The sequence below is a fragment of the Dipodomys merriami genome, unplaced genomic scaffold (assembly GCF_024711535.1).
Source record: "Dipodomys merriami isolate MVZ:Mamm:240054 unplaced genomic scaffold, mDipMer1.0.p SCAF_3, whole genome shotgun sequence".
Lineage (NCBI taxonomy): Eukaryota > Metazoa > Chordata > Mammalia > Rodentia > Heteromyidae > Dipodomys > Dipodomys merriami.
In genome coordinates this window covers 1,616,132-1,632,558 of record NW_027204492.1, presented here as the reverse complement: position 1 = coordinate 1,632,558, position 16,427 = coordinate 1,616,132, and the positions used below count along the sequence as shown (strand labels likewise).

The 16,427-nt window shown below is 50.6% G+C and overlaps 1 protein-coding gene across 3 annotated transcripts in view; it reads right to left on the bottom strand.

Moving 5' to 3' along the window:
• Positions 1-16,427, bottom strand: part of Pdzd4 (PDZ domain containing 4) — a 28,772-nt gene that overhangs the window by 2,476 nt on the left and 9,869 nt on the right. The window contains exons 2-6 of one of the 3 annotated variants that reach the window (XM_070039498.1): positions 3,033-3,286; positions 2,046-2,136; positions 1,517-1,615; positions 631-693; positions 234-335 (exon numbers count right to left, since the gene is read on the bottom strand). In XM_070039498.1, the coding sequence (XP_069895599.1) occupies positions 234-335; positions 631-693; positions 1,517-1,615; positions 2,046-2,136; positions 3,033-3,286 (609 nt within the window). The remainder of the gene's footprint in view (positions 1-233; positions 336-630; positions 694-1,516; positions 1,616-2,045; positions 2,137-3,032; positions 3,287-16,427) is intronic. The other 2 variants (XM_070039500.1, XM_070039501.1) reach the window with 2 other exon arrangements.

Genomic DNA, 16,427 nt, shown 5'->3' with positions numbered 1-16,427 from the left:
AGGAAGGGGCAGGGGGTGTCCCAATCTACTCAGCCACCAGAGACTGGGAGGGGAAACAGGCTCTGCGACCCTCCTCCCCCTTGCCTCCCCCCCCCCCCCGCCTCGCTCCTCTACCCCACAACTTCAGGCGCTTGTTATAGCTATCTGTGCATCTATCACACGTGCAACTGCCCAGGCAGAAAGCCTGATGCTGGGGACTCCAGGGCGCCCTGCTGGTGGGTATAGACACCCACCTGGCTCTCAGGCCGGGCCACCAGCAGGGAGATATTAGTGTTCTCCTCCTGGCTCAGGATAGCCACTGCCTCTTCTCGGTTCTGGACATCCATGCCGTTAATCTGCGACAGGCCAGGAGACAATCAACCAGAAAGCTAGGGGCCCTGGCAGGGCAGGACAGGGCTTGAACTGTGTGTGAGAGTACATGTGCTGGCAGGACAAGATGGACCATGAACGGAGGGAAAGGAAGTTGGGGTGGTACCCATGGATTCCCTGAGTACACAGGAGCCCCTTGGGGCAGTTGAGCATAAGAGAGACAAGATCCCACCCAGGTTTCAGACACAGTAGATGGCCAGCCCTCAGGCTAGAGGCTCAGCGAGAGAGGGCCAGGAATAGGCTGAGTTCCAAAGTGCTCACCTGGATGATGCGGTCTCCCTCACGGATCCGGCCGTCTTTGGCTGCAATGCTGTTGGGGTTTACCTGCAGGACACATGCACCTTGGGGACTTAGCACCTACTGTGGTGTCCTTTGCAGTGAGCAGGGGTAAGCCTCACCTTGAAGGCTAAGCAAACTGAAGGCTCTGTCATTCCCACCTCGACGCCCAGAAGCAGCTTCCAAGTTCCAGGAAGCAGAGCACAGGCCCCTGGGATCTCTGCCTCCCTCCCTTGGGAGAGCACATGCTAATGAGCCCCAATATTTGAATGCCCTTACCCCCAACTTGAACCTTCCTATGCATGGACATTGATTTTTTTTTTTTCCACCAAGACCTAGGCTGTTGGATGCTTCTCCATAATGAAAATATCAGCCCTGGGGCTTGATACACAGGGGAACCTTTTCCGTTTGAGAGGTGAGCTCTTTTGGGGGGGGGCAGTCATGGAGCTTGCATTCAGAACCTGGGTGCTGTCCATGAGCTCTCTACCATTTTGACCCACAGCTGCACTTCTGGTTTTCTGGTGGTTAATTGGAGATAAGAATCTCACAGAGTTTCCTGTCCACACTGGCTTCCAACTGCAATCCTCAGATTTCAGCCTCCTGAGTAGCTAGGATTACAGTGTGAGCCACCAGCACCTGGCTAGAGAGATGAGCTTCATTGGGAAACTGTTGATGGAGGTCCTGGAGGGGCTGGCTGTAGCATTTGGGAGAGAACAAAGCCTGGGCCTAGACGTGCAGGAGACTGCCTACAGAAGCAACAGGCTTCAGGGACAAGAACTTCACCTAACAGCCTACTGCGACACCTGGAAGCCCCAGGCAGACAATGGCAGCTTCTTCAGGCCCTCTCAGTGCTCAGCGGCCACCTCCATACCTCTCCGACGTAGATGCCCAGGTCCTCCTCGTCATCCGTGCGGTAGCATACCATCAGGCCCAGCTTGTCTCGGTGGCTGCTTTTATATAACTCCACCTCCTGCCACATGGGGTATGGGAGGAAGCAGAGGTAGAAAGGCCCAGGCCACGTGAGCAAGGGGGCCTGCAGTGTGCAGCAGCCTCAGCCCAGCCCCTCGCCTCCCCCTCCAGTCACCTGATCTGAGAGTCCAGCCCCTGGCTTTGAGGGCTTCCTTCTCTTACCATCCCAAATGGCGCAAGTGTTCAGTGTCTCCCGTGCCAAGAAATACCCAAGCCGCACACAACGTACACGCAGGACACACAGGACAGCCATGCACGGGACGAGGACTCACCAACACAGAACGCACCACACGTCCCCCACGCCCGCCCTAACTCAGCCAGGTGCTCACTGGAGGCAGCGGGAGCCAGGCCTGGGCAGGGCTGCAGAAAGCAGGGCTGCACTGGCTCCTGAGGCTGGCTGCAGGCCCTGTGCGGCCTCCAGGCTGGCTCACCTCATACTCCAGTTCGTCCATACGGTCTGCCTCCTGCGGGCCGCCCTCCATGAACTCCGCCGGGTCATAATACTCATGGCTGATGGGGGGGCTGCCCAGGAGAAGGTGGGGGGTCAGGCAGGCCGTTGGCTCCTGTGGTGCCCTAGCCCTAGGCTGACCAGCCCCAGTGCACTCGGCATGGAACCCTGCTCTGGGGCAGTTTCCAGGGTAGATGGCCAGGTACTTCCTCCTCCCTACGCCACTTCTTCGCAATGTGATCAGAAGAACTAGGAATGTTCCTCTGGAGTGCGCAGGGGTCCACCTTGAGGATGCACGCAGGCGTGCCTAGCTCTCCCCGTTTCACCACCCCCCAGGCCAGGAACTGCATTCTCCAAAGCTCCAGGTGCCCCACCTGCCCCCCCCCAACACTGGTCCCCCTCATGCAGCACCCCCAGGAGTTCCCCAAGCATGGGAGGCCTTCCGCACAACAGACAGGCACCCCTCTGCCTCCAGGGGCTGCCTGCCTTGCCCCAAAGCTAAGTGTGGCTGCTCGCGGCCCTGTGGCCTCCCTCTCTGCATAGGAGGTTGCCCAGGCCATCGCCCTGTGTCCGAAGGAGTCAGCACTCACATGATCACGGCCCACCAGGCCTGGATGAAAGGCCCTTCTTCCGAGTGGACCAAAGAAAGAAGCTGAAGAGATGGAGGAAATTCAGAGCAGGTGGAGGAATGGGACAGACAAGAGATGTGAGAAGATTCAAGGAGTGATGCAGAGACGATGGGACGGCAGAGGAGGAAAGAAGATGGAGGAACAGCAAGGTCCCAGGCAGGCTGGCCGGCTGGCGCTGAGACTCTCTGAGCCCCCTGGCTGCCATGGTCAAGTGTGGGAGGCCCAGGAGCCTGCTCCCTGCCCAAGAGGGGCAGGCCGAGTTGGCTCTCCTTGCCATGGCTAGAGCTGCATCAGTGGCGCCTCTGGAGGCAGGGCCCGGGGCCCTCCTGTGGGCAACTCACAGCTCAGAGAGGACGTACGGCTCCAGGATGCCCATGGGTGGGGTGGGCGGGCGCAGCTTGCCCAACGCCATGATATGCTCGAAGGTGATGTCGGTCTGAGTGCCACTGTCCACCAGCTGAAGGTCATGGCAGGAGCTGTCCCCCCGCAGGCGGGGGCTGCGTCTCAGCACCTGGATCACCAGGGGCTCCTTGGAGGCGCGCAGGGCCTCTAGGGTTTGCTCCTGAGACAGCCTGGAGAGCTCCTTCCCGTTCACCTGTGGCAGAGACATGGCTCTGTGAGAACCCTCAAGGGCCGGCTCCTCCCCTCTGTGGACGGGAAGGCCAGCAGGACCCTGAGCTGACAACCAGCACCCAGGGGATTGGCTCTCCACCTGTGGATGCCAGTCTCTTAGTGTCCTTATTCCCAGGCAAACGCCATTTGTCTGCCTCTACCCCACAAGTGCTATCTGGGGAATCACTGGGCCCCACACAAAGGCCAGAGTGACCTGGTCTCTGTCCTGGGTCTGGAGGAGGCTCTGTCTTCACCTTGGGACATCTTTCAGTCCTTCCTTTGGCAAAAGCCAGCTACAAGCCTGGCACTGGTGGCTCACACCTGTCACCCTAGCTACTCAGGAGGCGGAGATTTGAAGCCAGCCCGGGGAAGGAGTCCATGACATTCTTATCTCCAATAAGACTACTCAAAGAAGCCGAGGAAGTGATGTTGTGGCTCAAGTGATAGAGCACTTGCATTGAGCAAAAGCAGCTCAGGGACAGCACCCAGGCTCTGAGTTCAAACCCCAGGACTGCCCCCACCCCCCCCAAAAAAAAACCCAGCTACAACTTTTCTGCCTCCTTCCCACTGGGACCTGCATGTACTGTGGCAGCACTGAGACGAAGCCAGCCTCCAGAAGAGCCAGGACAAGAATCCCTTGAGCATGGCGCTCAACCAATGTGAAGGCACAAGGATGGGCCAGGTGTATCAACAAGCATCTTCTCGCCAGAGCAGGCAGGGTCAGGGGAGAGCAAGCTGCCCCAAAACTCATTCTGTGTGTCCTCATTGTAGCCCCTGATTTGCTGAAGAGAAAACACTTTGACCCACAGGACACCTAGAGCTGCAAGACGTGGCAAGGAAGCGAACGTAGAAAGCCACCATGGTTTCTTAAGTGCTTGCTTTGTGCCAAGTTCCAGGCAACATCCCAGATGTGAGTCGCTAGCAACCTTAAGGGAAGCTGTGATTGTCTCCATTCAGTCAAGCGTGAGTCAGGAGAGGCCACACACTGCAGGGATGAGGGGCAGGAGGCCATGGTAGGGGAGGGCCCAAGATGGAAGCGGGACTGGGAAGAGCTTGGGTTGAGCAGATCCAGGGTAGGAAAGGATGAAAGCAAGGCACTCTCAACAGAAAGCTGGACCAAGCCTGGCCGCAGTTTCTGCAGCACTGGGTGCAGAAAGACCCTTTAGGTCCTCCTTGGGTGAGGGACAGAAGCCACGAAGGGAGAAGTCACTTCTCTACTCTGGCACCTCCCGTTCACCCGCTTCTCATCAGGGCACAGGTAAGGACTGGTTGACCTGGGCCGAGGCCAAGGGCAGCAAAAGAATCCAAGGAGAAACTCAGGAAGAAAGACGGAGAAAGTGGCACTTCAAGAGGGGAAGTTCTAGAAAATACCCAAACACTACAGGAGGGAAAAGAAAAACCAGGAGCCAGGAAAGCCCTCAGGGTTGGAGTGACATGGAAAGTGTCCTGCAAGAATGAGAATTTCTTGAGTGCAAACTGAAGAATTGTGTAGTACCAGATAAACATGGTGGCTGAAGTCTGTGATCCTGGCTATTCCAGAGGCTTGCTTGGATCAGTTCAGGCAGAAAAGTCCAAGACTCTGCCTCCAGTATAACCAGCAAAAAGCAGGACCCGCCTAGTAAGTACACACTCCAAACTCCAATAACCTTCCCCAAATAAGAGGGAGACAGAAAGAGGTGAGGAGGCTGCTTTGCCTAGGGGCAAGGGAGGGAAATGAAAAGGGACAGGAATCCCGCTCTGTGGCTATGGCAAATGAGAAATCCCCACACTGGCACGCTTTCGTATAACATCGCCTCCTTCCACCCCTTTCTCAGACAGAGTCCTAGGTGGGACTTTGGCAACTGCTCATGATTTCTCTGAGCCCAGAGGAACCCAATTACTTGTCTATTTCATTATGTCCTTGTAAATAACTTTCTATCATCTCTTCCTCCTCCCCCCCCAAAATATTTCATGTTTTGAAAAGTGCCTTTCTAAAAACTCCATTTGGGTTGGACACTGGTGACTCACGCCTATAATTCTAGCTACTTAAGGACACTTAAGATATGAGGATTGTGGTTCGAAGCTAGCCTGGGCAGGAAAGTCTGTGAGACTCTTATCTCCATTAAACTACAGCAACGACAACAACAATGATGCTGGAAGTGGAGCTGTGGCTCAAGAGGTAGAGCCCTTGCCTTGAGTGCAAAAGCTCAAGACAGCATCCAGGCTCAGAGTTCAAGCCCCAGGACCAGCAAATAAGTTCACGGTAGAATGTTTGAAAACCATAGAAATAACAAAGAAAAAGTAAAATCACCAATGGTTTCAAGGGATGTAAATACTTCCTATGGACATACTTCCTTCCAGGCTTTTCTCTCCATCCCCCAGTAGGCAGGTACAGGTCCTCGATGCCCTGGGCACCAGCCCTACCAGCCTGATCCATCACTAAAGTCGTCTCTAGATTTTGATCATAAAAAGTATATAGCACTGGTGGCTCACACCTGTAATCCTAGCCACAAAGGAGGATGAGATCTGAGGATCACAGTTTGAAGCCAGCCCAGGCAGGAAAACCTGTGAGACCCTTATCTCCAATTAATCACAGGAAAAAAAAAACCATAAAGTGTTACTGTAGCTGAAGTGGTAGAGTGCTAGCCTTATAGTAAAGGAATAAAGGAATGAAAGAATGAAAAAATAAAGGAATACAGAGACAAACACTAAAATAATGCATAGCTCAAGTAAAAGCATCTAAGTACTATTTTTGCTCCTAAATCTTACAATCCCTCACAAGCTACAATGTTAAGTATAAAGAAAAAAGAGGGCCACGTGCCTGTGGCTCATGCCTGTAATCCTAGCTCAGGAAGCTGAGATCTGAGGACTGTGGTTTGAAGATAGCCTAGTGGTGGGGCTTGAACTCAGGGCCTGAGGACTGTCCCTGAGCTTCTTTGCTCAAGGCTTGCATTCTACCATTTTGAGCCACAGTGCTACTTCCCATTTTCTGGTAGTTACTTAGATAAAGAGTCTCAAACTTTCCTGCCTAGGTTGGCTCTGAACCTCGATCCTCAGATCTCAGCCTCCTGCGTCACTAGGATTACAGGCGTGACCCACCAGTACCCAACTGTCATAAGACTTTTATCTCCAATTAACCAATCAAAAAGCAGAAGTGGAGCTGTGGCTCAATGTGCTAGACTTGATCAAAAGAGCTCAGAGACAGTGTGTAGGCCCTAAGTTCAAGACCCATGACCAAAGACAGAGGTGGGGGGAGAGAAAGAGAGAAAAAAACATCTCTCTCCTGCTGACCTGCTGCTTGCCTAGATAATGTATTCTGGGAACTGAGTAAGGACATTAGAAAGAAACTTATTCCAGGAAAATGACTATTTCTGGCACAAAACACGTTTAAAGGAGAAAACTTATTTTGGGGATGGACATCTGTCTTGGCAGAAGCATGTAGCAGAATCCATCCTTTGCTTTGAAGGAATGCCAAAAAACATTAATGACCAAGTTTAATGAGCAAGCAAATGGCTATAAGAGTGTTGCAGTAAGAATATACTAGGTGGTCTCTACCTTGGTGGTCCCCAAATTATTTTTTGTGGCAATATCAAGAAGTCAGGCTGAGGATGAGTTTGGAATAGTTCAGAAGGAATCCACTTGCCAATAACCAAGACTATTGTCAGAAAACATTCACTATTAAAAAAAATGTTTCCTTCATCAAGTGCAACCTACCTCCTTTGCAATGATCCAGAAGTTCTCACACCTGAAAAGCCCACTCAATCCCTAGTATCCCTTGCCAGTTCCCAGTGAGTGTCACCTCCAGTGCCCTCAGAAGGGACCACGCTGGCCTTGGTGTGCATTTGCCATCGTTCTGCCTTTTATTTGTTTTGTCAGTCATGGGGCTTGAACTCAGGGCCTGGGCACTGTCCCTCAGCTCCTTTAGCTTAAGGCTAACACTCTAGCACTTTGAGCCATGGCTCCACTTCTTTTCTGGCGGTTAATTGGAGATAAGAATCTCAGGGGGACTTTTCTGCCTGGGCTGGCTTTGAACCATGAGCCTCAGATCTCAGGCTCCTGAGTAGCTAGGATAAAAGGCGTGAGCCATCTGCACCTAGCTGTTCCACCTTCCTTAGTGAACTGACAGTCAAGTAAAGCCTCAAGATTTGTTCACACCCACTGCTCCTTCATCTTGCACAATGTTGCTCACACTTATGACATCTCTTTCCCATAATAAAAGTGTACAAAATACCACACTGAGGAGATAAGGGGATACAAAGATCAAAATAAAGTCCCACAGTGGATGTGGCTGAAGTGGTACTTGTCTAGTAAGTGTAAGGGCCTGAGTTCAAATCCCCCCCGCACATACACACATATACACAAAGTCCCTAGCAATCGCAGTCTCCCAGAACAGCCTGGGGACCTGCTTGCTAGCTTAGGTACACCATCTTGGCCTGTTTGCCATGCACACTTGAGCCCTGGATCGTCCACATCCCAACCCCTTCCTTCTGTCTGGACGCACCATCAACTGCTAGAGGATTTGTCAGTAGCTACAAAGACTCTTGAAAAGACTCATCAGCCAGGTGCTAGTGGCTCACGACTGTAATCCTAGCTACTCAAGAGGCTGAGATCTGAGGATTACAGTTCAAAAGTAGCCCTGATAGGAAAGTCCTAAGACTATTACCTCCAATTAACCAGCAAGAAGCCAGAAATGGAGCAAATGGTAGACTGCCAACCTTGAGCATAAAAGCTCAGGAACAATGACTAGGTCTTAGTTCAAGCCCCAGCACCAAACCAAAAGACAAAACAAAGGTTCATCAGACCCTTTGGGCAATGTTATCTGAATTTAATTACAAGGATGTTCACAGCAGTGGTTTTGAGTGGGTGTTAGGATACACCTGTTGCATAGGTAGTACATTCAGAATGCCAAGGCAGCTATCCCAATTACCAATTGTTATTTCTATTTTAGGTTAAATTACTAAGACCAAATTTACAAACTTAAAGAAGAGCATTACAGGACATTTATCCAATTAAGCCCCAAAAGGCCAGAAGTGGAACTGTGGCTCAAGAGGTACAGTGTCAACCTTCAGCAAAAAAAAAAAAGTCAAGGGAGAGCCCAGGCCCTGACTTCAAGCCCCAGGACCAATACACACAAAAAGTAAAATAAAATAATTAAAAGGCCAGGGCACCAGTGACACACACCTGTAATCCTAGCTATTCAGGAGGCTAAGATGTGAGGATCATGGTTCAAAGCCATCCCAGATAAGAAAATCCAAGAGACTCATCTCTAATTAACCATAAAAAAGCCAGATATGGAGCTGTGGCAGAGTGGTGCTAGCCATGAATAAAAAGCTAAGAGACAGCTCCCAGGCCCTGAATTCAAGCCCCAGGACCAGCAAGCATGCACGCATAAATAAATAAATAAATAAATAAATAAATAAATAAATAAATAAATAAATAAACAAACAAATAAATAAGCAAGCAAGCAAGCAAGCTAATGATCTGGGATCAGAAAAGTCCTAATTTGGGGAGCAGGTGTGGGATGCAGGTGAAGGAATGGCATGTTGGGAAGAAGGAACAGACCACAGTCTCCACTCTCCTACAGAAGGTGGCCTAGCAAGCCACAGCCTGGGGTGTGGTTCTTTCTGGGAAGCAAGCCAGGGCCATACTCCCTTCATCCCCTTGGTGCACGCCCCATGGCTCACTCCCAGAAATGACTGTAGGTAGCCACAGTGCACTGTGACCCCTGACCTCCCCTGGCTCAGTGTCTGAGGCCATGGAGGAAGGAGAGCCCTTGGGGAGGGGAGGTGTCAGGGGATAACGCCTGCTCCAGTGGGCCAGGGATGAGGCAGCATCAGAGCCTGCTGGACCCTAGGTTGGTCTGTCTACAGAGCGCCTGTGCCTACCCTGCACCCTGCAGCCCGTGGCCAGGTGGGGGAGGGCAGCTCTGCCACATTGTATCACTTGGTGTGAGTGAGGTCCCTGTGGGCTGCACCCCCTCCCCTCCGAGGTGTGAGCCTAGGCTGCCAGGGACAGCCTGCTGCCAGGACTGTGGGGGCGGTGGCCAGCCTGGGAGGTGGGCGGGGCAATGCGGAGGAGGGCTCAAGCTCTCGGGCCTGGGAGTAACTAGAGAGGTGGAGCGGGAGGGGGTCTTGGTGGGAGTGGGTATTGCAGGGTAATCCAGGGAAAGGAGGACTCACTTGTGCAGCTGGGGGAGAGTAGTAGAGGGGGGGGGTTTCCACATTCCTAGGGGATAGGACAGAACATTCTCCCTCCTTATTAACCATCAAAAAGCCAAGCTGGAAGTGTGGTTCAAGTGGTAGAGTGCTAGCCATAAGCAAGCAAGCTGAGTGAGGGATACACAGGCCCATGAGTCAAAGTCCCATCAAGAACTAGAGGGGAAAAATAAATATTGACCAGGAGAAAACAAGGATGGGGTAACAGTATTCGAAAACAAATGTACTCATTACCTTACTAATGTAATTAACCCTCTGCTCCTCACCCTTTCAATAAAGATTTTTTTTTGGGGGGGTGGTCCGGTCGTGGGGCCTGAACTCTGGGCCTGGGCGCTGTCCCTCAGCTCTTCAGCTCAAGGCTAGCGCTCCACCACTTGAGCCACAGCGCCACTTCCGGCTTTTTTCTTTTTGTTTCTGTGGTGCTGAGGAATCAAACCCAGGGCCTCAGGTATGCAAGGCAAACGCTCTACCACTGAGCCACCTTCCCAGCCCTTAATAAAGATTAAACAACAAAAAAGTATTGACTCCCTTACTTGAACAAGTTCACCAGAAGCATAAAATGCCTCCATGTTACATGCGTCTCCTTGCCTCAGTCTTTTCTGAAGTCACCTGGTGTCCCAGAAAGACAGGACTGATCTATAACATCATTCTAAGGAACCAAAAGCACTGCTGAGGAAGGGATCAGCAGAGCCCCACGGGACCGCTCACCCCGCAAACAGCCACAAGGAGGCGGCTGTACCCTCTCCTGGGAACAGATGCTGTCCTCAAGTGAGAGCAGTGTCCCCTCAGCCCTTCACAGAATCAGAGGGGAGAAAATGGTCAAGGAGGCCACCATTTAAATGTCTGGACTCTCCGTCCTCAATGCCCCAGTTCTTCCTGTACCTAAACTTAAACCTGGAAGGGATGACCTTATTCAAGAAGCGTCATCATAGCCTGACTTACGGACTTGCAACATCCTTGTATAAGTACTCACTAATAACAATCTTAAGCTGGTCGCCAGTGTGTAATCCTAGCTACTCAGAAGGCTGAGATGTGAGAATCGAGGTTCAAAGGCAGCCCCGCCAGGAAAGCCCATGAGATTCTTATCTCCAATTAACCACCAAAAAGCCAAAAGTGAAGCTGTAGCTCAAGAGGTAAAGTGCTAGCCTTGATAAAAAAAAAAAAAAAGAAAAAAAAAAGTTCAGGGACAGTGCCCAGGCTCTGAGTTCAAGACCCAGGACTAGAACAAAAATAATATCAATAATAATTATTTTAAAAGTACAAAAAGGGGAAAAAAACAACTAAATCTTACATGTTTCCCTTTCAAAGGCAGGCTGAGATGCTTACTTGGCCACTTCCTGTGGTGTGACCTCGCTTCTTTTTTTTTTTTTTTTTTTTTTTTTGTCGGTCGTGGGGCTTGAACTCTGGGCCTGGGCACTGTCCCTCAGCTCTTCAGCTCAAGGCGAGCGCTCTACCACTTGAGCTACAGCACCACTTCCGGTTTTCTGGTGGTTTATTTGAGATAGGAGTCTCACGGTCTCTCCTGCCCGGGCTGGCTTTGAACCGCGATCCTCAGATCTCAGCCTCCTGAGTAGCTAGGATTACAGGTGTGAGCCACCAGCGCCCGGCTTGACCTCGCTTCTTTAAATCTCCTTTAGCAGCCAGTCACCATTACTTGTCTATTTAGCACCTTGGAGGAAGTGATGTGACATGTAGAATCCCTGGAGGTGAGCATCTGGCTTAGAACTCCTGGTTTCAGTCAGTCAGTATTTTAAAGAAGGGAAGGGGGCCAGGCACTAGTGGCTCATGCCTGTAATCCCAACTACTCAAAAGGTTGAGATCTGAGGATCACGATTTGAAGCCAGTCAGGGCAGGAAAGTCTGTGAGACTCTTATCAACAATTAACCACCAAAAACAAAAGCTAGAAGTGGAGCTGCAGCTCAAGTGGTAGAATGCTACACTAGAAAAAGCAGCTCAGGAACAGTGAATGCCCAGGCCCTGAGTTCAAGTCTCAGGACTGGTACAAATTAGTTAATAATAAACGAAGGGGCTGGAAGGTGGCTCAGTGGTAGAATGCTTGCCCTGGGTTCAATTCCTCAGCACCACATAAGCAGAAAAAGCTGGAAGTGGCACTGTGGCTCAAGTGGTAGAATGCTAGACTTGAACTGAAGAGCTGAGGGACAGCACCCAGGCCCAGAGTTCAGGCCTACCCAAAAATAAATAAATAAAGGAAGAGACAGCTAGAAAATGATCCTCAACGATCCTCAACAAACACACAAAAAGATGTTCAAAAGCATTAACCATTAAGAAAAGGCAAATTGAAACCATAATGAGAACACATAGGAAAATTACAAGTACTGAGGAGGATGTAGGGACCCCTTAACCCTCAGATTGTTGACAGGAAAGCAAAGTAGTAACACCACTATGGAAAACAGTGTGTAGTTCCTCAAAAGATTAAACACAGGGCCAGGTGCTGGTGGCTCACACCAGCAATAAATACTAAGTGGAGGCTGGGATCTGAGCATCGTTGTTCAAAGCCAGCCACGGCAGGAAAGTCCATGAGAGTCATCTCCAATAAACTATTCAGAAAAGGCCAGAAGTAGAGATATAGCTCAAAGTGGTAGAACACTAGCCTTGAGCACCAAGGACATGAGTTCATGGACACTGTCCAGACCCTGACTTCAAGCCCCAGGACTGGCACACTTACACACACACACAGAGGATAAACAGGGCTAGGAGAATGTGGTAGAATGCTTGCCTAGCATGCATGGAACCCTGGGTTCGATTACTCAGTACAAGTGGTAGAGTGATAGCCTTGAGCAAAAGAACCTCAGGGACAGTGCCCAGGCCCTGAGTTCAAGCCCCAGGACTGGCAAAAAAAAAAAAAAAGGTTAAACATATTATTTAGAACCCAGCAATGCTGAAAAAGTGAAAAAAATATACAGGCAGGGCTGGGAAGGTGGCTCAGTGGTAGAGTGCTTGCCTTGCATGCATGAGGCCCTGGGTTTGATTCCTCAGCACCACATAAGCAAAAAGAAAAAAGCCGGAAGTGGCACTGTGGCTCAAATGGTAGAGTGCTAGCCTTGAGCTGAAGAGCTGAGGGACAGCGCCCAGGCCCAGAGTTCAGGCCCATGACTGGACCCAAAAAAAATATATATATATATACAGGCAAAAATATTCATAATGGCACCATTCAATATATACAAGGTTTCGGTTTTTTTTTTTTTTTTTGGGGGGGGGGTCCGGTCGTGGGGCCTGAACTCTGGGGCCTGGGCACTGTCCCTCAGCTCTTCAGCTCAAGGCTAGTGCTCTACCACTTGAGCCACAGCGCCACTTCTGGCTTTTTTCTTTTTTGCTTATGTGGTGCTGAGGAATCAAACCCAGGGCCTCAGGCATGCAAGGCAAGTGCTCTACCACTGAGCCACCTTCCCAGCCCATATATCTAAGGTTTCAAAGTAAGGCAAATATCTACTAACAGATGAATGGATCAATACAATGGGGTCCACGCATGCAGTAGAATACTATTCAACTATCTTAAGGAATGAATTATGGTACAACATGGAAAAACTCTGAAAATGGCCTAAAGTGAATAAAACAAACACAAAAGACCATAAATTATATGCATTTGTTTGGCAGTATAAGCAGTTGAACTCAGGGCCTCATACTTGCTAGGCAGATAGTCTATTGCTGAGCCATGTCTCCAGCCCTTTCTGCTCTGGTTATTTTTGAGATAGGACCTTACCCCCTGCACAGGCAAATATGTGGACTGCAATGCTCCTATTTTTATTTCCTACTATAGCTGGAATTAGCACACACTACCACGTCCAGTTCCTTCTGCTGAACTGGATTTACATAATAGGCAAATATACAGGGACAGAAAAGAGTAATGGTTGTCAAAAAGTGGATGGACGATAGTGGAGAGTGAGTGTCTAATGGGTCTGGATTTTTTCTGAGAGATGAACCTGTTCTGGTTAGTTGTATAATGCTGCATTAGATGCATAATGGACAAAATTCCATTAATCAGTTTTGTTACACACACATACATCTGTCCTTGAGCTCTTTTACTCAAGGCTAGCACTTTACTACTTTGAGCCACAGCTCCACTTCAGGCTTTTTGGTAGTTAATTGGAGATAAGAATCTCATGGGAGGGCTGGGAAGGTGGCTCAGTGGTACAGCGCTTGCCTTGCATGCATGAGCAAAAAGAAAAAAGCCAGAAGTGGCACTGTGGCTCAAGTGGTAGAGCGCTGGCCTTGAGCAGAAGAGCTGAGGGACAGTGCCCAGGCCCAGAGTTCAGGTCCCATGACTGGACCCCCCCCCAAAAAAAAGAATCTCATGGGAAAGTGGGGCATTGGTGGCTCATGCCTGTAATTCTAGATACTCGAGAGAATGAGTTCTGAGGATCCCAGTTCAAAGCCAGCCCATGAGACACTTATGTCCAAAAAAACTATCAGAAAACCAGAAGTGGTGCTGTGGCTCAAGTAGTAGAACTCTAGCCTTGAGCTGAAGAGCTGAGGGACAGCACCCAGGCACAGAGTTCAAGTCCCATGACTGACCAAAAAAAAAATCTCACAGGGACTTTCCTGCCTGAACTGGCTTGTTATATATATTTTATCATAATAAAAAAAATAAAACTGTAGTCAGGCAGGTATCTATGGCTCATGCCTATAATTCTACCAGCTCAGGAGGCTGAGATCTGAGGATCGTGGTTTGAAGCTAGAACAGACAGACAAGTCTGTGAGACTCTTACCTTCAATTAGCCACCAAAAGAGCCAGAAATGGAGTTGTAGCTCAAGTGGTAGAGCTCAGGGACAGCGAGCACCCAGGCTGAGTTCAAGCCCCAAGATGGGCACAAAAACAAATGAATAATTAATTATAAATAAATGTATGACAAATCCACACAGGAAGAATGGAGGATGGGGGACTCTGGAGTTGGGCACAAATGGTGAAAATGGACATTTCATTCACTGCAAATTTTAACCTCCAGCTTGAAGGGTTTTTTAAATTTTACTTTTATGTGGTACCAGGAATTGAACCCAGAGCTCCATGCATGCAAGCCAAGCACTCTACCACTAAGCCACATTTCCAATTCCAGCTTGAAGTTCTTGAGACCTGAAAATTATTCTAGTGTGCTACTTTACCCGTATTTATCTCAAACCAAAGCCACCAAATCCGATGTCCTGTGACCATTGTTGTTCAGTTCAGCTAAGAATTGTTCTTGATTTGAAATCATTAGCTCCCCTGTAAAATTGAGTGTAGCGGGCTGGGAATGTGGCTTAATGGTAGAGTACTTGCCTAGCACGCATGAAGCCTTGGTTATTCAATTCCTCAGCACCACACAAACTGAAAAGGCCAGAAGTGGGGCTGTGGCTCAAGTGGTAGAGAACTAGCCCTGAGCAAAAGAAGCTCAGGGATAGTGCCCAGGCCAAGTTCAAGCTCCAGGACTGGCAAAATAAAATAAACTTAGAGTGTAGACACGAAAAGACATTCGCGGAGGACTTCGGGAACAGCCTGACATTGAGTGGCTGTGGGGAGAGCTTTAAAGTCAAGGGTGAGCTGACCACTCACCCCCACAGGAGTGGGGGAGCTGCAGGAGGGGAGGAAACATCGGGGTCTGTTGCAGGGGACAGGATGAAAGCCCTTTTGAGATGGTGGGGAAAGGGAGGGGGCTTGGAGGGGGGGTCTCAGCCAGACTTAGACACAGCCGGTGGATGCTTTGGCTCAGAAATGGGTGGGGGCAGCTGGTGATGGAGCCAGCACAGAGACATGGGCGGGGACTGAGTGCTGAGGAGGATCAGTAAAGGCCAAAGAATGCCCGACAAAGTGTAGGCACGGTCAGTATTTGAGGGGACTCGGGAGAGGGAGGTGGGAGACCGGTAGCAGCTTGGATCATGGGTGCAAGGCAGGCCAGATGGGCCTTGAGATGGGGTCTGGGGACAGGCAGGCCCCAGCAGAGGCACCCGGGGGCTGGAGGAGCTGGGCGCTTAGCTCTGGGGCTGAAGGCGGGGCACCAGCTGCGCTCGCCCCGCCTTCTGGGCCTGAAGCCTCAGACAAAGAGCCGCACAGAGGCGGAGGCAGCCGCAGCCACAGCAGCTGGAGACTCACACATGCTGGGTGCGAACCAGACCCAACCCAGAGCCGCTGCTGGCCAGGGGTGCCTAGCCTGTATGCGGGTCCCAGGTGCACTGCACGCCTGACTGCCCCCCCCCCCCCGCCTCCAGCCCCCGCCCCCCCACCCCCACTTTCACCCCCCCACCCCACCCCCCCCACCCCCGCGCTCAGGGCTGGTCTCCAGGGACCCTCCTGCACCCGCACCCATGGAGGTGAGCATTGGGGGGCTGGGCTCCTCTTCGCACCTTTCCTTTCTGGAAATGGGAGCCAGAGGGAGAAGGAGCCCTACCCAAGGCCCGAGACTTTCTGGAGCCCTTTCCTTTCCACTGGGAATAGGTGGTGGGTCAGCTGCTTCATTAGCACAGGGTCCCTGGTGCCACCATGCAGATTAGGGCACTGAGGCTGGGAAAAAGGAAGCCAGTTACCCTCGAGTTCCCACCAACCCGCTGAATTTTGCTGTCAGGACTGTCCAGAGGACATCTTGGAAGCAGCTGCTCCCACACAGGTGTTATTGAGATCTGGGAGCGGACAGAAAATCAAAGAAGAAAGAGAGGTCTGGAAAGGTGCAGCCTGAGCCATCTGGAGGCTCTCGACGCTCTTGTCTTTTCAATGGCACCAAGTCCTCAATTATGTTTTCCCCACTTGGGATTTTGAAAATTGCTAACCTCCAGGAAGATTGAAAGCAAGAAGCCATTACTCCCCATCTTGAAAGCACAACACCCTATCATGGAATTTACCATACATACCATCAGTCACTTCTGATCTCTCCAGTTGTACCACTAATACCTTCACAACTTTTCATCCAAGAGTCAATCAAATAGTGTGCACATTTTACCTCAACG